General features: G+C 41.2%; 1 protein-coding gene across 1 annotated transcript in view; it reads right to left on the minus strand.

The window, feature by feature from the left end:
- LOC132513833 (zinc finger protein 81) overlaps positions 1–20,768 on the minus strand; it is a 63,959-nt gene that overhangs the window by 20,349 nt on the left and 22,842 nt on the right. Inside the window, exons 3-4 of the mRNA XM_060138434.1 lie at positions 7,872–7,998; positions 602–697 (exon numbers count right to left, since the gene is read on the minus strand). Of these exons, the coding sequence (XP_059994417.1) occupies positions 602–697; positions 7,872–7,998 (223 nt within the window). The remainder of the gene's footprint in view (positions 1–601; positions 698–7,871; positions 7,999–20,768) is intronic.

The following is a 20,768-nucleotide window of genomic DNA, read 5'->3' on the forward strand; positions in this document are numbered from 1 at the left end:
CTGATATTCAAAGATGGTAAATCCATTAAAACCTGAATGTATATGATAAGGATCTAAGACCCTGGGAGTGGGGTTTCGGTACTAAAGCATAAAAATGTGATGGAAGGAGAGAATATCCAAGAAAACCAGATCCGTACTGAGGAAGCCTGTCATATGATCAAGACTATACATATTGCAGCAATTCTCCTGGAGGAAAGCCAAGCCAAGAAGACAGTTGATAACAGTAAGGGAAATAAAGGGAGAGAGCAATTTGGTACCAGAGAGGCCAATGTTATCTATTTTCAAGAAGTCTCTAAAGTTTTGAACCTTCAGTGGGAAGCACCCGCATAGCACAGGGAGATCAGTTTGGTGCTTTGTGACCACCTAGAGGGGTGGGAAGGGAGGGTGGGAGGGAGGGAGACGCAAGAGGGAAGAGATATGGGGATACATGTATATGTATAGCTGATTCACTTTTTTGTAGAGCAGAAACTAACACACCATTGTAAAGCAATTATACTCCAATAAAGATGTTAAAAAAAAAAGGGTAGCAATCATAGCCTTTTACAAGTATCAGCCTCAAGTATTTCCATGTCTCCCTTCTGCCCGGATCACACTCGCTCACCTGAGCAGCTCTGATGTGGGGTTTCCTCCTCCAACGTCCAAGGCTCCTCTCCTTGCTCCAACTTGAAGATGACCTCTGGCTTGGGAATTTCACACCCTGTTAACAGGAAATGATAGAAAATGGGGTCCAGCTAATTGCTTTCCATTTGTTCTTTGGAAAAGTGACCACATTTCATTGGGAAAAGAGTAATAAGCGCAAAGGTGCAAAGGGACTGAAGAATCTCAGACCAATCAAGGATGACACCATCACACACTTCAGATGCCCCAGAGCACTCAGCAGCTGAGGATGGAAGCAGCCTCTCTGAGGTTCTGTGTTAGTTCCCCTAGGGCTGCTCTAACAAAGTACTGAAAACTGGGTGGCTTAAAACAATAGGAAGGTATTGTCTCATATTTCTGGAGGCTAGAAATCTCAAATCAAGGTGTTAGCAGGGTCATGTTCTCTCTGGCAGATATAGGGGAGAATCCTTCCTTGCATCTTCTAGCACTTGTGCTTGCCAAAAATCTTTAGCATTCTTTGGCTTGTAAACGCATTTTACTCCAGTCCCATGGCTGTCTTCTCCCTGTGCGTCTCTTCTCATTGTCTTCCCTCTATGTGTGCCTATTTCAGTGCCCAAATTTCCCTTTTTTGTAAGGATACCACTCAATTAGGGCCCACACCAATGACCTCATCTTAACTTGATCCCCTCTGTAAAGATTACTACTTGCAAATAAGGGCACATTCTGAGGTACTGGGGGTTAAGATTTTAACATATTTTTTTGAGGGGACACAATTCAACCCGTAAGAGCCGGCCCTCTGATGCCCGAAAATTCATGTCCTTCCCATGTGCAAAATACACTAACCCCATCCCAGTATCCCCCAAAGTCTTAATCATCCCAGCATCAACTCTTACGTCTAAAATCTCATCTAAACATCAACTCAAAGTCTCAAATCACATCATCTAAATCATCCAAATCTTACAGGTGAGACTTGAGTATGAGTCATTCTGGGACAACATTCCTCTCCATGCAAACCTGTGGAAACAGATGAGTTATCTGCTTCCAAAATACAGTGGTGGGACAGGCAGAGGATAGATGATACTCCCATTCCAAAAGGGAGAAATTAGAATTTAAAAAGGGATGGAAGGTCTCAAGCAAGTCTGAAACCTAGCAGGGCAAATTCCATTAGATTTTAAGGCTTCACAATAATTCTCATTGGTACAACACTCTGTCCTCCAAGCCCACGAGGGTGGTAGCCCCAACCACTCAGCCCCGGGCCAGGAGTGGCACCACTTACTATTACCACTAGTGACCCATTAGCAAAAATTTTGCTTCCTGTACCGGCAACCTTATGCATTGCTGTTCTACACGTTTTAGTTCCAAAGGGAGGAACACTTCCACCGAGAGACACAACAATGATTCCCTTGAACTGGAAGTTAAGTCTGCCACCTGGACATCTTGGTCTTTTCATGTCCCTGAATCAACAGGCAAAGAAGGGAGTTACTGTGCTGGCTGTGGTGGTTGATCTTGACCACCAAGGGGAAACTGGACTGCTACATCATGATGGAGGTAAAGAAGAGTATGTCTAGAATACAGGAGACCCCATAAGGCATACTATCATGCCCTGTGATTAAAGTCAATGGAAAACTACAACAATTCAACTCAGGCAGCACTACTGATGGGCCAGACCCTTCAGGAATAAAGTTTTGGGTCATCCCACTTGGTAAAAAACCACAACCAGCTGAGGTGCTTGCTGAGAGCAAAGGGAACAAAAAACGGGGTAGTGGAAAAAGGAATTCTGCTTCAGGACTGCGACATAAGAAATCTGCCAAGTTTGCAGTCTGTGGCCTGCCCTGTGGATTTCAGACTCAAAAGTTCGACATCAACTCACCTGAGTTTCCAGCCTGCTGGCCTGCCCTTCAGACTTGCCAGTCCCCACAACTGGGTGAGCTGGTTCCTTAAAATATATCTCTCCCCCCTACTCTGTAGTTATGTACACACGTGCGCATGCACGTATGTGTATACTCTCTATATGTATATACCTGTATCCTATTGGTTCTATTTCTCTGCAGAACCATAATAGAGAGTGGCTCTAGAGGAACAGAATCTCAAGGATGAGTTTTCTGAATTAGTTATGGGATTTCTAGAATTGATTCCTTATTCTGATTAGATTCAAAAGCACTAATGACTCTATTTCAGTAGTAAGGAGGGCACTAATAGTCCCTGGTGTAACATGGCAATAGAGATATGCAAAATATCAACACTGGATACTCCTAATCAAATGCTTGTAAGAAGTGAGGTTCTGGATAACCTTGTATTTGATACCTTGGAAATTTTTGTCAAACTTCCAAGTATAATAAGATTGCCTGGTTACTCCTAATTGCGCTGGATGAAGTGGGGAAAGAAAAGGATGAGCTCAGGGATTTGATTTTCCAGATCATGCATCGCATAAGTGACCTGAAAATTTCTCTGTCTGTCCTGAAAGTAACCCTTAGCTCCTATAGCTGCAGAGCTGAGATGGCTGAAAACCAAACCCAGAGTCTCATCCTGTGAGTGGCTAAATTACAACACAAATTGAATTCCCAACTTCACAGAGTGTCTGCTGTTAAAGGAGAGCATTGATGAGGAAGGAACGGGATCCTGAAAACTGGAATGGAGACATATGAGGACACTGAACTTCTAAATTCAGATGAGTCTTTGCCAGTAGAAGCAGCCCTTTTACCCTCAACTGAGAAGTTTAACCCTCCTCTGCCAGAGGAGCCTGCAGTGGGCTCCCCTGAGGGACTTGCCTTGTAAGGTACTGCTGGTTCCCCTCAGGACCTATGCCTACCACCCTTCTTTGCTTCCAGACCTATAACTAGACTTAAGTCTCATCAAGGCCCAAGGGTGAGGTACAGAGTGTGACCCATGAGGAGGTGTGAGATACTCCAAAAGAACTGCATGATTTGTCCAATCTATACGGACAGAAATCTGGGGAATATGTGTGGAAATGGATATTAAGAGTGTGGGATAATGGAAAGAACATAAAGTTGGATCAGGCCAAAATTATTGATATGTGTACACTAAGCAGATTCTGAATGTAATGTTGCCACTTGAGGGGTTAGGAAGGGCTGAAACAGTGTGTTTGGCTGGTTGGTTGAAACATGGACCAAAACATGGCCCACACTAAATGCAGCTGAAATGCCAGGACTACTTTGGTGTACTACAGAGGAAGGCATCCAAAGGCTTAGGGAGATTGGAATGTTAGAGTGGATTTATCGTGGAAGGTCTGCTCACTCACACTGGGAGGGTCCAGAGACACACCTATCATGATGACTGTGACTAATAAATTTGTGAAGGGGCCCCGGGTAATCTGTGATTGCTCTTTGCTGCAAGCTCCTTGCTGTATGTCAGAAATTTCAGTGGGAACTTCTGCCAGTGAACTGGGAAACCTAAATGCAATGGGAGTAATTGGATCCTGGGGTGGCAGGGGCCAAACAGAGGCACTGAGTTGTCAAATGCAAGGTGGATGCGGTTACCACAGGGTCAAAGCAGTAATCAGAAAAGTCCGATTAACACATAAGAGTAGACATTTTTATAATACTGTTTTAATTCATTCTCCTACTCATTAGACTTCAGACATCTTTCAAAACAAACCTTTATCTTAGTGTTCCATTATTTAAGAGATAACCTTCTTTCAAGGCAGCAGAGTTAGGACAGTCTAAGAAAAGCAGGACAAAAACAGTATATGAACATTTAGCAAAGAACAGTTTTCAGATATTTATGAAACTATGCTACATACTCATATATTTATGTGTTATATGTCTATACCTCTCTATCCTTCTAACACTGTATGAGAATAGGGGAATAGCATTAAATATAACACCTGTTACAGAGTGGTTCATCTGCTCACAGACAGACATATCAACAAATTAAGAGCAAGGAAAGGGGAAATAAAAGAATACTGAGTATTCATTATGTACCAGACACTGCCCTAGGCACTTTAGATAAATTCATTCATTTCATCTTGAAAATAACTCTCCTCTTAGTCCCTTTAGGTAAGGAAACTGAGGCTCAGAGAGGTAAAATTCCAAAATCACATAGCTAGTAAGAGGCTTAGTTATTCACTCAACAAGTGGCCGGGTGAAGATTTAAACTTCCTTCTCATATACCATACTACTGTCAAATAGGAAAAAATGCATACATGTCTTTAATATACACTAGAAATAAAACAAACTTTCTGTGCTGCCAAACAAACAAACAAACAAACAAGAAGTCCAATTCACAGAGATCTATGGGGTTGGCTAGTTGATCCTGACATCCCTAGAAAAGAAATAGGTGGGCAATCTACTAAATTCTTACTTGATCTGTATAAGAAGAAGAGTCCTAGGTCAAATGAACAGAAGTCTAACTTGAAACATCAAAACACAGAGTCCTGGCTCCTCAATCAATTCTCAGACTTGAGCCAGTTTATATACCCGGAATGAACACTTTTGAATGAAGGGGAGGCTGGGTCCCTGAAGGAAGGAACCCATGACACTGCCAAAAATTTATACTACTAACCTTTCTCCCAACCTTCCCTAAAGGGACCTATAGCCCTTTACAGGGTACCTGTGCGTTGGGGAAAAAAACAATGAGGTTTACCAGATATCACTGGACCCTGGCACTGAACTGACACTAATTTCGAAAGACCCAAAACATCACTGTGGCCCACCAGACAGCGTAGGGGCTTATAAAAGTGAAGTGATCAATGGAGTTTTCGCTCAGGTCCATCACACACAGTGGGCTCAGTGGATCCCCAAAGCCATCTTGCGGTTATTTCTCTGGTCCAGGAATGCATAACTGGAATACACATACTCAGCAACAGGCAGTATCCCCATATTGGTTTCCTGACCTATGGAGTGAGGCGTTTTATGGTGGGAAATGCCAAGTGGAAGCCACTAGAACTGCCTCTACCTCAGAAAATGGTAAACCAAAAGCAGTACCGCATTCTTGAAGGACTGCAGAGATTACTGCCACCATCAAGGACCTGAAGGATGCAGGGTGGTGGTTGCACTACATCCCTATTCACCGTGCCTATTTGGCCTGTGCAGAAGACAGTGGATTATCATAAACTCAACCTGGTAGTGACTCCAACAGCAGCTGCTGTACCAGATATGGTTTTGTTGCTTGAGCAAATGAACGCACTCCTTGATACCGGGTATGTAGCTATTTATCTGGCAAATGCTTTTTTAAAAAACAATACCTGTTAGTCAAGACCAGCAGAAGCAGTTTTCTCTCCGTTAGCAAGGCCAGCTATACACCTTCACTGTCCTACCTCAGAGGCAGATCAACTCTCCAGTCCTATGTCATAATTTAGTCTGCAGGGATCTTGATCAACTTTCCCTTCCACAGGACATCACATCGGTCCATTACGTGGATGATACTATGCTCATTAGACCTAGTGAGCAAGGAGGAGCAACTACTCTAGACTTATGGATAAGACATTTGTGTGGCAGAAGGTGGGAAATAAGTCTGACAAAAATTTAGGGGCCTTCTATCGCAGTGAAATTTCTAGGGGTCCAGTGGTGTGGGGCATGTTGAGATATCCCTTCTAAGGTCTTGAAGAGTAAGTTTTTGTGTCTGGCTCTTCCATAAACAAAAGGAGGGGCAACACCTGCCTCCCAGTGCTACTCGTAAGGGGCCCAAGTCCTTATGATGGAGGCCCAGCCTGTGGATGGTATGAGGCCAGGAGGCGCCCTTGGAGCACTGAGACTGGGTCCTCCCAGAGTCGTGTTCCTTGAGAATGTGCCTAAAGTGGGCGGTAAACTCCATCTAAGGCTAAATACTGGCTCAAAATTGATAGTCAACAAGTACCATAAGGGACAGTTGAAGAGAGAGTTCAAGAGAGCATGTTAAGAGGTGTGACCTCAGATCAGATGTGGCGACCTCACACCTGGGTGGCGGCCCTGCCCTCTTAGCTCTGGAACTAATTAGGTGGCTCACCTTCTGGAAACAAAGAGGTGACAGCCAGTCACCCTGCATCTCCCCAGTCTGTGCCCTCTGGGCCTGTGATGGCAGTGACAGCCCTGCTGGCTTCTGAACCATTTTGGGGGTCATTCATCCCTTTTCTTGAAGGGTGTTCATAGCCAAATAGCTTTACTGGACTGTTTCCTGTCTGTAGAATCCCAGAACCCCAGCCTTCCTTCCTTTTTCCCTGCCTCCGTCCTCTTCAGCCCAAGCTGGCAGCGTTTCTTCTGAGATGGTTGACTGGATCCACAAATCATATACCTAATCTTTTAGGAACTGGTTGTCCAGCCACACCCTTGGTGCTCTTTCCAGAGTACACCTTCTTATATTTTGCAGTATGGATAGGCTGAGAATTTTCCAAATCTTCATATTCTAGTTCCTTTTTACTAACAATTCCTTCTTCAATTTCTCTTTCCTCTAGCATTTTACTGTAAGTATGAAGCAGAAACCAAGCCCTGCCTTTAACACTTTGCTTAGAAATCTCCTCAGCTAAATATCCAAATTCATCACTCACGACTTCTGTTTTCTACCCAAGAGAACACAATTCAGCCAAATTCTCTGCCACTTTATAATAAGAATCACCTTTCCACTAGTTTCCAATTATATGTTCCTCACTTCCATCTGAGACCTCACCAAAAACACCTTTAACACTCCTATTTCTACCAACAGTTTCTCTGAGGCAATCTAGACATTTTCTATCAAGCACCTGAAAATCTTTCCAGGCTCTACCCATTGCCCAATTCCAAAGCCACCTCCATGGATTTTGTAGGTATTTGTTACGGCAGCACCCCGCTTCCCAGTACAGAAAGCTGTGCTAGTTTCCTAGGGCTGTTGTAACAAAGTACCACAAACTGGGTGGCTCAGAACAACAGAAATTTATTGTCTTGAAGTTCTGGAGGCCAGAAGTCTAAAATCAAGGTGTAAGCAGGGCCATGCTCTTTTTGAAGGTGCTAGGGAGGGAACTGTTCCATGCCTCACTCCTGGCTTCTCGTGGCCTCAGGCATTTCTTGTCCTATAGATGCATCACTCCAGTCACATGGTCATCTTTTCTTTGTATGTCTTCACATTGCCTTCCCTCTGTGTTTCTGTGTCTAGATGTCCCTTTTTTATAAGGATGCCAGTCATACTGGATTAGGGCCCATCTAATGACCCTGTTTTTGCTTGATTACTTCTGGATAGACCCTATTTCTAAATAAGGTCACATTCAGAAGTAGTGGGGGTTAGGGCTTCAACATATTTTCTTTGGGGGGGGCCACAATTTTACCCATAACAAGGTCCTTGTAGGTTCACAGAGTGGCTCTGCTTACCCAGTGAGAGAAGGTGGCTATAGTTCTCCAGCATCACATCCTGGTACAGGCGCCTTTGAGTAGAATCCAGCTGCTGCCACTCCTCCCTGCTGAAGTCCACAGTCACGTCCTCAAAGGACACTGACACCTGTAACAACACAATCCCGTTCAGGGTGACATGGTCAGCATGGCGGGATAGGGAAGAGATAGAAAATTGTTTTTAGTAACTTTTACCATAATATCCCATAGGGTATGCCTATTAAATACCTACTTATACATAATGTACAGAATACAAATATCTAATTGGAAATTTCTGCTATTCATTGTGTACAACACTCAGTCTTTCTTTCTTTTTTTTTTTTTTTTTTTTTTGGTATGCGGGCCTCTCACTGCTGTGGCCTCTCCCGTTGCGGAGCACAGGCTCCGGACGCGCAGGCTCAGCAGCCACGGCTCACGGGCCTAGCCGCTCCGCGGCATGTGGGATCTTCCCGGACCGGGGCACGAACCCGTGTCCCTTGCATCGGCAGGCGGACTCTCAACCACTGCTCCACCAGGGAAGCCCCTCAGTCTTTCATTATTAAAAATAATATTTCTGTACAGGATTTGAACTTGATCCTATTTTGTTGCTCATTTTAATGGGAATTTGTGTTTTATAACTTTTAGAAGGAAGAATGTACTTTTTTTTCACTTTACATAGCTCCCTCTACTGCTGCTTTCATTTAGTCTTCAAAAATATAGCCATTTTCTCTTGATGCCTTTTTTTTTTTGGCCAATTTTAATTTAATTCCATAGTGGTCAGAAAACATACTCTGTATGATTTCAACATATGTTCTATCTGGAAGAACGTTTCATGTGTCCCTGGAAAGGGATGCATATTCAGTTATTGGTGGGTGCAGTTATAATATATAAATCAACTTGATTGAGTGCTGCTGAAATTTTATATCACTTTACTCATTTGTCTTCTACTTGTTCAGCCAATTATTTGTCAACTTTTTGGTAAAAATTGACAGGGAGATGTTAAAAGTTTATATGGCTATGCAAAGGAACTAGAATACACAAAGCAAGGATTAGCATGGAGGATTTATACTATGCAATGTTAAGACTTACTTTAAAGCTACAATAATCAGACAGTGTGGTATTGATCTAAGTACAGACACATATATCAATGGAACAGAATAGAGAATCCAGAAACAGATCTGCACACATATGGACAACTGGTTTTTGACAAAGGTACCTAAGGGGAAAGGGACAAAGGTGCCAAAGGGGGAAAGGAAAAGTCTTTTTTAAAAACTGTGCTGGAACAAATGGATATGAGTTTTGGAGGAAAAAAACAAACCTTGACCCACATCTGACACCATATACAAAAATTAACTTTAGTGTTCTCACCACACACACACACACACACACACACACACACTCAAACTAAGCAACTCTGTGAGGTGATGAATGTATTAAGTAACTCGATTGTGGTATAAAAACAAATATACAGATCAACAGAATAGAACAGAAAGCCCAGAAATCAACCCACACATATACAGTCAATTAACTTATGACAAAGGAGCCAAGAACATAAAATGGGGAAAGGACAGTCTCTTCAATATATGGTGTTGGGAAAACTGGACAGCCACATGCAAAGGAATGAAACTGGAGCACTATCTTATACTACATGCAAAAAATAACTCAAAATGGATTAAAGACTAGAACATGAGATCAGAAATCATACAACTCCTAGATGAAAACATAGGTGGTAAGCTCCTTGACATAAGTCTTGGAGATAAATTTTTGGATTTGACACCAAAAGCAAAGGCAAGAAAAAACAAAAATAAACAAGTGGGAATATACCAAAGTAAAAATATTATGCACAGCAAATGAAACCTTCAACAAAATGACACAGCAGCCTACTGAATGGGAAAAAATATTTGCAAATCATATATCTGATAAGGGGTTAATATGCAAAATATATAAAGAACGCATACAACTCAACAGCAAAAAACCCAAAAAAATCTGATTAAAAAACGGGCAGAGGATCTGAACAGACATTTCTCCAAAGAGATATACAGATGGCCAACATGTACATGAAAAGGTGCTCAATATCACTAATCATCAGGGAAATGCAAATCAAACCCACAATGTGATATCACCTCATACCTGTTAGAGTGGCTATCATCAAAAAGACAAGAAATAACAAGTGTTAGTGAGAACACAGGAAAAAGGGAACCTTTGTGCACTGTTGGTGGAAATGTAAATTGGTGCAGCCACTATGGAAAACAAGATAGAGGTTCCTCGAAAAATTAAAAACAGAACTAGGTATGACCCAGCACTTCCACTTCTGGGTATCTATCTAAAGAAAATGAATACATTAAATCAAAAAGATATCTGCACTCCCACATTCACTGCAGCATTATTTACAATAGTCAAGATATAGAATCAACCTAAGCAACCATAAGTGGAAAAATGGATAAAGAAAATGTGGTATGTGTGTATATACACACACACACATACACACACACACACATACACACAATAGAATATTATTCAGCTATAAAAAAGAAGGAAATATTGCCATTGCAACAACATGGATGGACCTTGAGGGCATTATGCTAAGTGAAATAAATCAGACAGAGAAAGAAAATTCCATATGATCTCACTTATATGTGGAGTCTAAGAAAAACAGAAAACAGAGCTCACAGATACAGAGAAGAGTTGGTGGTTGCCAGAGGCAGGAGTGGGTGGTGGGTGAAATGCGTGAAGGGGTCAAAAGGTACAAACTTCCAGTTATAAAATAAATAAGTCATGGGGATGTAATATACAGCATGATAACTATAGTTAATAATACTGTATTGCATATTTGAAAGTTGCTAAGAAAGTAAATCTTAAAAGTTCTCATCACAAGAAAAATATTTGTAATTATGTATGGTAATGGATGTTAGCTAGACTTATTGTGGTGATCATTTCACAATATATACAATATTGAATGATCATGTTATATACCTGAAACTAATATAATTTTATATGTCAATTATACCTCAATTTAAAAAAATAACCAAGTGGGGCTTCCCTGGTGGCGCAGTGGTTGAGAGTCCGCCGGCCGATGCAGGGGACACGGGTTCGTGCCCCGGTCCGGGAAGATCCCACATGCCGCAGAGCGGCTGGGCCCGTGAGCCATGGCAGCTGAGCCTGCGCGTCTGGAGCCTGTGCTCCACAATGGGAGAGGCCACAACAGTGAGAGGCCCGCGTACCGCAAAAAAAAAAAAAAAAAAAAAAAAAAAAAAAGGCATGGACTTCCCTGGTGGCACAGTGGTTAAGAATCTGCCTGCCAATGCAGGGGACACGGGTTTGAGCCCTGATCTGGGAAGATCCCACATGCTGTGGAACAACTAAGCCCATGCGCCACAACTACTGAGCCTGCACTCTAGAGCCCGCAAGCCACAACTACTGAGCCCGCGTGCCACAACTACTAAAGCCCGTGCACCTAGAGCCCGTGCTCTGCAAGAAGAGAATCCACTGCAATGAGGAGCCCATGCACCGCAACGAAGAGTAGCCCCTGCTCACCGCAACTAGAGAAAGCCCGCACACAGCAACGAAGACCCAATGCAGACAAAAATAAATAATAAATAAATTTATATAAAAAAATAAGGGGCAGAAACTTCCCAAATATGGTAAAAGACATAAATTTACAGATTCAAGCAGGATAAATCCACAGAAAACCACACCTATGCACAGTGTAGTCAAACTAATGAAAACCAAAGAAGAAAAGAAAGCAGCCAGAAAACAAACAAAAAAAGACATATTACATACAGGGAAACAGTGATTAAAATGACCACTCAGTGCTCAACAGAAGAAACAGAGGTCAAAATACAGAATACAAACTACAAAGTTTTTAAATGATGAAGAAAATAAGTTTTATCTGGCTGGGCAAATCTAGGAGTGCCTTGATAAGTTCTTCATGGCTTTTGGTTCTACCCTCTGTGTTTCTGGTCCCACCCTCTGAGCCATCTTTCCTATTTCATGAAAGGTTGAAAGGTAGCATTTCAGGAAAGGTAGCAGAAGAGTTTTCTCAGTCTGCTTCCTACCGGTAGAATTTTGAAGGTCTGACATCTTTCCATTTTTGTATTGTCTCTATCCCTTTAAGTCTAAGGTGGTAGTGTTTCTGTTCATATAATTTGCTCTAAAATTTTATGAGTTGTCTGTGAATCTCACTGGGTTCACTCCCTTAGACGAAAAGTGCACCTACAGATCTGTTTGAGATAAGCCATTCTTTATCTTGGACTCCTGCTGAGAGGGCTGAGAGACACACTCTTAAGCTTCCTAGAGGCCCTCTTGCTTGATTGAGATCTATGAGGCACTCTTAATCTCTTCAAGGGGAGTTTTGTGTGGCTGAATGCTCTGGTCCTCTGATCTGAGGTCTTAAGAAAAGGTTGTATAGTCACATCTTTTGCTTTATTTCTAGATCATATTTTCCTGATAGTGTTTCAGAGCTATTTCTTTTTTTTTTAAACATCTTTATTGGGGTATAATTGCTTTACAATGGTGTGTTAGTTTCTGCTTTATAACAAAGTGAATCAGTTATACATATACATATGTTCCCATATCTCTTCCCTCTTGCATCTCCCTCCCTCCCACCCTCCCCATCCTACCCCTCCAGGCGGTCACAAAGCACCGAGGCGATATCCCTGTGCCATGCGGCTGCTTCCCACTAGCTATCTACCTTACGTTTGTTAATGTGTATATGTCCATGACTATCTCTCGCCCTGTCACAGCTCACCCTTCCCCCTCCCCATATCCTCAAGTCCGTTCTCCAGTAGGTCTGCGTCTTTATTCCTGTCTTACCCCTAGGTTCTTCATGACATTTTTTTTCTTAAATTCCATATATATGTGTTAGCATATGGTATTTGTCTTTTTCTTTCTGACTTACTTCACTCTGTATGACAGACTCTAGGTCTATCCACCTCATTACAAATAGCTCAATTTCGCAGAGCTATTTCTTAACTTTAGAATCTTGTGCTATCTGAAGAGGCTAATAATTTTCAAAACCATCAAGTCCTGGATCCTTTGTGTTTGACAGTCTTTCTCTCAATTTATCTCCTTTCATATTTTGCTAAAAGCAGCAAGAAACTTGATGCCTTCAACACTTTTCTTGGAAATATTAGATAGATCACCAAGTTCATGAAGCACAATTCTCTACTTTCCACATAACTGCAGATGACAGTGTTGCTAAGTTTCTATCACATAAGCTCCTCCAGTTTCCAAAACATGTTCTTCACTTCCTTTTGAGCCTTCATCGGCATCCTATAGTCCAAATTTCAACTAATAGTCTATTCAGGCAATTTAGGATTTCTCTAATATGCTCCTTAAAATCCTTCCAGCCTCCACCCACATCCAAGTTTGAAAGATATTCCCACATTTTTAGGTGTGTTATGAAAACACCCTACTCCCAGTACCAAAATCTGTGTTAGCTTTCTATTTGATGCATAGCAAATTACCCTAAAACTTAGTGAGTTACAACAATATCCATTATCTCACAGTGGGTCAGGGGCCCGGGTGTGGCTTAAATAGGTCCTCTCACTTGGGGTCTCTCACAAGGCTGCAGTCAAGATGTTGGCCAGGGCTACGTTCATCTTGAACACTGACTTGGAATGACCCACTTCCAAGCTCAGGCAAGTGGTTGTTGATAACATTCAGTTTCTCGAGGTCTGTTGTACTGAGTGACTCAGTTCCTTATTGACTGTTGGCCAGTGGCTGCCCTCAGTCCTTTTGCCACGTGGATCTCTCCATAGGGAAGTTCACAACATGGCAGCTTGTTTCATCAAAGCCAGCAAGCAAGAAGAACCAGAGAGAGAGAGTGCCAGCAAGATGGAAGTTACAGTCTTTTATAACCTAATCACATAATTGACATCCCAACACTTTTACCTTATTCGGTTTCTTAGAAGCAAGTCACTAGGTCCAGCCCACATACAAAGGGGAGTGGATTACACAAGGGTATGAATACCGAGAAGTGGGGATCACTGACAGCCAACTTAGAAGGCTGCTTACTAAAAAAAATCAAAATTTGCATGAAGCAAATAAAGATAAATTTCGAAGGAAATTTATAGCTTTAAATGCTTATATTAGAAAAGAGTCTAAAATCAATGACCTAAAATTTAACCTCAAGGAGCTAGAAAGTAAAAGACCAAATGAACCCAAAGAAGGTAAAAGAACTAGCAAAGATCAAAAAAATTAATGAAATAGAAAACAAATGACAGAAAAAGTCAACAAAAAATTAATTCAAGCTGTATTATCGACCTAAACATAAAAACTAAAACTAAAAATGCCCCAGAAGAAAACATAAGAGAACATCTTTGCAATGCTGGGACAAGCAAGGATTTCTTGACATAGTACAAAAAGCAACAACCACAAAAGAAAATTTTGATAAATGGGACCTTATCAAAATTAAAACTTCTGCTCATCAAAAGATGTCATTAACTCATAGACATAGAGAACAGACTTGTGGTTGCCAACGGGGAGGGGCAGTGGGGGAGGGATGGATTGGGAGTTTGGGGTTAGCAGATGCAAACTATTACATACAGAATGGATACACAACAAGGTCCTACTGTAGAGCACAGGGAATTATATTCAATATCCTGTGATAAGCCATAATGGAAAAGAATGTGAAAAAGAATATATATATGTATAACTGAATCACTTTGCTGTACAGCAGAAATGTTGAACACAACATTGTAAATCAACTATACTTCAATAAAATAAAAATTTAAAAAAGATGTCATTAAGAAAACAAAAAGCCAAGACACAGACTGGGAGAAAATATTTGCAATATGTATACAAAACACCCATATTAAGAATGTATAAAGAACTCCTACAAAGCAAAAAGAAAAAGACATGTAACCCAATTTTTTTTTTTTTTTTTTTTGCGGTACGCAGGCCTCTCACTGCCGTGGCCTCTCCCGTTGCGGACCACAGGCTCCGGACGCGCAGGCTCAGCCGCCATGGCTCACGGGCCCAGCCACTCTGCGGCATGTGGGATCCTCCCAGACCGGGGCACGAACCCGTGTCTCCTGCATTGGCAGGCGGACTCTCAACCACTGCGCCACCAGGGAAGCCTGTAACCCAATTTTTTTAAATGGGCAAAATATTTGAACAGACACACATGAAAAAGACATACCAATAAAGTATATTAAAAGATGTTCAACATCATTAGTTATAAGGGAAATGCAATTTAAACTACACTGAGAAAGCACTATACACTCACTTTCAAAGCTAAAATTAAAAAAAACTGAAAAATTGCTGGTAGAAATGTAAAACTGAACTATCACTTTGGAAACTTGTTTGGCAGTTTCTTTTTTTTTTTTTGGCTGTGTTGGGTCTTCGCTGCTGTGCGCGGGCCTTCTCTAGTTGTGTTGAGCAGGGGCTACTCTTCGTTGTGGTGCCTGGGCTTCTCATTGTGGTGGCTTCTCTTGTTGCGGAGCATGGGCTCTAGGCACGCGGGCTCAGTGGTTGTGGCACGTGGGCCCTAAAGTGTGTGGGCTCAGTAGTTGCAGCACGTGGGCCCTAGGGCATGCAGGCTCAGTAGTTGTAGCGTGCGAGCTTAGTTGCTCCACGGCATGTGGGATTCCCGGATCAGAGATCGAACCTGTGTCCCCTGCATTGGCAGGCAGATTCTTAACCACTGTCCCACTAGGGAAGTCCCTGGTTTGGCAGTTTCTAATAAAGTTAAATATACACCAGCCTGTAATCTGGCAATTCCATTCCTTGGTAGATACTAAAAAGAAATGACAACAATATATCCTCAGAAAAATTCCACAAGAATATTTATAGCAGGATTTATCATGATAAAAAAACTAGAAACATTCCCAATGTTCATCAGCAGGTAAATGCATAAACAAATTATAGCATATTCATATAATTGAATATTCAGCAATAAAAAAGAAAGAGCTACTGGTAGAACAAACAACCTGGATGACTCTCAAAAATTTACAAATAGAAGCCAAACACAGAGCCAAACACAAACCGTATGATTCTATTTATATGACAATCAAGGACCAGCAGGGCTAATCTATAGGGATTAAAAATATTAACAATGATTGCCTCAGGGGGAGGATATTGACTGATTAAGGGGGAACCTTCAAGGGTGATGGACATGGTCTATATTTTAATTTGAGTGATGGGTATACATATTTGTCAAAATTCATTAAACTATACCATTTAAGATCTGGGTAATTCAATGTCGTTCAAATATAACTCATTTCAAAAAACACACAAAAAAGTGCATATTATAAATATATTCAGGGTACAATGCGGGTCCCAAAGAGAAAACAGTTGATTCTACTGCGGATGTAGGTTTAGGTTCCATAGAGCTTGTACAGTTTAAACTGAATCCTGGAAAAAATAAGTGTGATAGAGATAAGTGAGGGAAAATGTTTTCCAGAAAAGACGAAGAAATTGGTGTGGAGACAGGAAAATACACAGTAATTAAGGAAAGAGCGAACAGCTTTGTGAAAAGGAGAGATTATATAATATGTCAAGGAGGCAATTATGAGAAAAAAAAAATCCAAGGAAGTATGCTGGAGTCTGATCATGAAATAGTATGAATTCTTTTAGTAATAGATCACCACTGAAGTGTTTTAGTTTTATATTTTTAAGTTAAAATTTATATTTGGGAATAAAAATTCATAATAACAAATTTTTTATAAAACTGCCACACAGGAACACACCTTAAGATACCACTACATGCTTCACTTACTTAGAAAAAGTTACAGACATAGTCAAAACAAAAAGCTCACAGGATTCTAAATAATTCATGGGACAAAAAAAGGAAATTTAAAAATATTTTTAGCTGAATGATAATTTAAAATGACATATTAAAAACTTTATTGCACAGCATGTGGTTTATTTCTATAATCATTCCTTGTGCTCTTGAAAAGAATATGTACCCGGAAGTTGTTGGTTACAGTGCTCTATATATTTTTGTTGGCTCAAGTTCATTAATTATGTTGTTCAGGTCTTTTATATCTACTGAATTTTTGCCTGTTTTTTCTTTCAGTAACTGAAAGAGGTATGTTAAATTTTCCACTGAGTATGGATTTGATTATTTCTCTTTTTTTTCTCCGTTTATGTTTTATTATCTTGAGGCTATGTTATTAGCTGTGTACAGATATAAAGTTTTTATATTGTTTTGTTAAATTGGCTCTTTTATATTATGAAATATCTCTAGTAATAAATGTTGCTTTAAAGAAAAAAAAAAAAGCTCACAGGAAATGTCAGACTGAAAACCAGCAGGATACAGCGATGCAGGGACAGCTCAACACCTCCTGAGCTAGAAGGTTCGGAGCCAGGCCTCCCTGGCTGGGGGCTGTGCTGCTTCTCCTCTCTGGCCTTCAGTTTCCCTGGCACCAAAGGAGGGAAGACTGGATGACTGATAAAGACCTGGGTGCCATGGTCCATTCATTTCAGAGAACAGTATATGATCATAACAGTATCATTCTCCTTTGATTGTAAATGTCAACAGAATACAACTTAACATGCTGAAAAATTTTACTACGAAGAGTGCTATGATTTTTCCCATACTCTGCAAAGGATGGATGAGGGCCCATATTATCAGGCCACACTCACTGCTTATATTGGAAAATGAGGAAATGCTAATGAAATTGCTTTTATGGGCTGACATTCATGGATGGCAGAAAGGGGCGTTCCAGAAGGAGTCCAGGATTTGCTCTTCACGAGTATTTCAGCTCCCGGCCAAAGCTCGGTGGCCAAGTGCACACATGGGCACACCCACGCCCGCGTGCAGTCTGTAAAGGTCACTGAGCACGTGTTAACCTTGAAGGGGAGAGAGAAACCTCAGTATTTTCCCCCAACAACACTCCAAGCCTCTTGTAAATCATATTCAAATTCATACACTTAAGCATTAATTTACATCCTTAATTTCTGACAGGCTGACAACCGCAGCGCTTCTCCCCCTCAGTGTAAAGTGAGAAGTGAACTGTTATTCAGTGTATCCGTTACATTGGTAGTGGTGCTAAGTGTATTTTATATAATGTGCTATCTACAAAAAGGCAGATAAGAATTTGATTTAACATCCAGTTAAAAGCCATCATTGAAAAATTAAAAAAAAAGAGTGCTATGATTTTTATTATGACTCTCACCATCTTTGGAAAATTTCCATTTCAGAAGTTTGATTTGGTTCACTTTCTTGGAGCTTCTTGCCTTGGGAGCATCCTCCACGCACACCAGTACCTATGAAGATAATTAGCCAGCATTCCTTTTCCTGAAGCCGCAGTCTATGGCTCTGCCTTCATCACATAGGCTGCGCTGTGTCCCTGTTCAACCTCCAACTATTCTTCTAATTACGGAGTGCCCAGATGCTTGATTTACTGTTTCTTCCTTACACCTCACTGTGTATTCTGCAAGTTGTATTTTAGTATGTTCCTACAGAGTTTCTTCAATTCATGCTGCTATCAGTGTGATCAAAGTTTGAGGTTTTGACATAAGAGCCCTTCAGATATTCTGTGGGAATGCGAGGCCCAGCAGCTAGTGGGAAGAGTTGCATTTCAGCACCTTATAGTCCTAACTCTGTCTCCCTCTATTAATGTTGCATTTAACCTTGAGAGCGTCAACTTAGTTTTCTCACACATTTTCAATTAAAACATTTAGTTCCTTTTTCAATACTAAACATGATTTTTTCTTTTAACAACAAAGACATGCATCAAAAAACCATGTGCTCAGAGAAGTGATGTAAAAATACCATTGTCTTATCTCCAAATACTAATTCTAAGATCAAGGTCTTCAAGCCTTTGACCACGCACATGGACCACCAATTTCTAGGATACATTATCCCACATCATCATTTCTATAGTTTGACAAAAACCATAACACATTCTCTGATACAACAACATATCCATATCAATGAAATACATTACTGCAATGTTTAACTTCTTCCATAATTCCTTGAAAATCTGTAGCATAGCATAAGCACTAAAACTTACTAATTATGAGAGCTGTTAATTTACAATCCTCTCATAATGACTGTACCACTATCCATTTTTATTTATTCTTAAATTCAATTTCAACTACCTGATTGTGTCTGAAGTAGCTTCATAGTAGTTTTATTTCTATGAAAGTGACATGTTTCCAAGTATCACCTGGGGGATTAGATTAGATTTAAATGAGAGAGGAAAATATAGTATGTTACACCGTTTCCTCACTTGGCATACAAATTTTTAAAAATCATCCATTTCTTTAGTGATTAAAAACAACAGTTCTTTTGTGAGCATAGACACAATACAAGGAATCTGTTTCTTTGCGTGAAAAGCAGAATCAGTGGAAAAGGACTCGAATTCTATCGCTAGCTTTCGGTTAACCCAAATGAGAGTATGCATAAGCTCAAGCTTGTGAGCGTACTGATTCAGCATTGCACAAAGTGACTGGACGAACCAGGATCCGTCCTTTGAATTTCGCCAGGAATAGTAACCAGGTGCTGTAGAATATGCATACAAGAAGTCTGCCTCAACCGGTATTTTCTGACAGGCCGTGTCATCCTCAACACCACTGTCTGTCTCCAAGCAGCTAAAACATGGCTACAGCCACTTGGGATGCTCGCCACGCACCTGTGCCCTCGTGCGGGATTTGGGAGGCAGAAGCGGCCTGCAGTTTTAACTCAGAAACTGTGAAAACCAAACCCCAAACCAACCACGCTAGCTCTTGCAGGGTGGGAAGCGGCCGGCAAGCCCAGCTCCTTCGGTGTTTGGCCTGCTCCTCGTTTGGAAAATTAGTTCTCTTTCTAGTGAGAACAGGAAGTCGGGCGGCCCAAGTAAAAGGCGAGTGAGTGAAGTGTTCAGAACGGTACCGTCACCCTTGTTTTGGGAACTGATACCCCAGGCTGGCACCTCCCTCCCTGAACTCTTTTTTTTTTTAACATCTTTATTGGAGTATAATTGCTTTACAATGGTGTGTTAGTTTCCGCTTTATAACAAAGTGAATCAGTTATACATATACATATGTCCCCATATCTCTTCCCTCTTGCGTCTCCCTCCTTCCCACCCTCCCTATCCCACCCCTCTAGGTGGTCACAAACCATTGAGCTGATCTGATCTCCCTGTGCTATGCGGCTGCTTCCCACTATCTATTTTATGTTTGGTAGTGTATATATGTCCATGCCACTCTCTCACTTTGTCACAGCTTACCCTTCCCCCACTCTTGCACTGTTGGTGGGAATGTAAATTGATACAGCCACTATGGAGAACAGTATGGAGGTTCCTTAAAAAACTACAAATAGAACTACCATACGACCCAGCAATCCCACTACTGGGCATATACCCTGAGAAAACCATAATTCAAAAAGACACATGTACCCCAATGTTCATTGCAGCACTATTTACAATAGGTAGGTCATGGAAGCAACCTAAATGCCTATCGAGAGACGAATGGATAAAGAAGATGTGGTACATATATACAATGGAATATTACTCAGCCATAAAAAGAAACAAAATTGAGTTATTTGTAGTGAGGTGGATGGACCTAGAGTCTGTCATACAGAGTGAAGTAAGTCAGAAAGAGAAAAACAAATGCCGTATGCTAACACATATATATGGAATCTAAGAAAAAAGAAAAAGGTCATGAAGTACTTGGGGTAAGACAGGCATAAAGACACAGATCTCCCTGAACTCTTCACACAATAAAGCTCACTCCTGCTGGCCGTGGCCGTCTCGGGCACGAGAAAACCCTCGCTGTGTGAAATGAACATAGCAAGCCTGACAAACCAAAATCTTAAAAAGAAAAAAAGTATACAGCAGCAAAACCTCAGGACTCCTGCACCACACCTGTAACCTTCCCACTTAGTAAATAAACAGAACATCAAATCACAAAAGCTACGCAAGGGGTAGGCCACCCTGGCAGAGAGCCCGACCCACAGCAGGGCGGAGGGAG

This window comes from Lagenorhynchus albirostris, chromosome X (assembly GCF_949774975.1).
Source record: "Lagenorhynchus albirostris chromosome X, mLagAlb1.1, whole genome shotgun sequence".
Taxonomy (NCBI): domain Eukaryota; kingdom Metazoa; phylum Chordata; class Mammalia; order Artiodactyla; family Delphinidae; genus Lagenorhynchus; species Lagenorhynchus albirostris.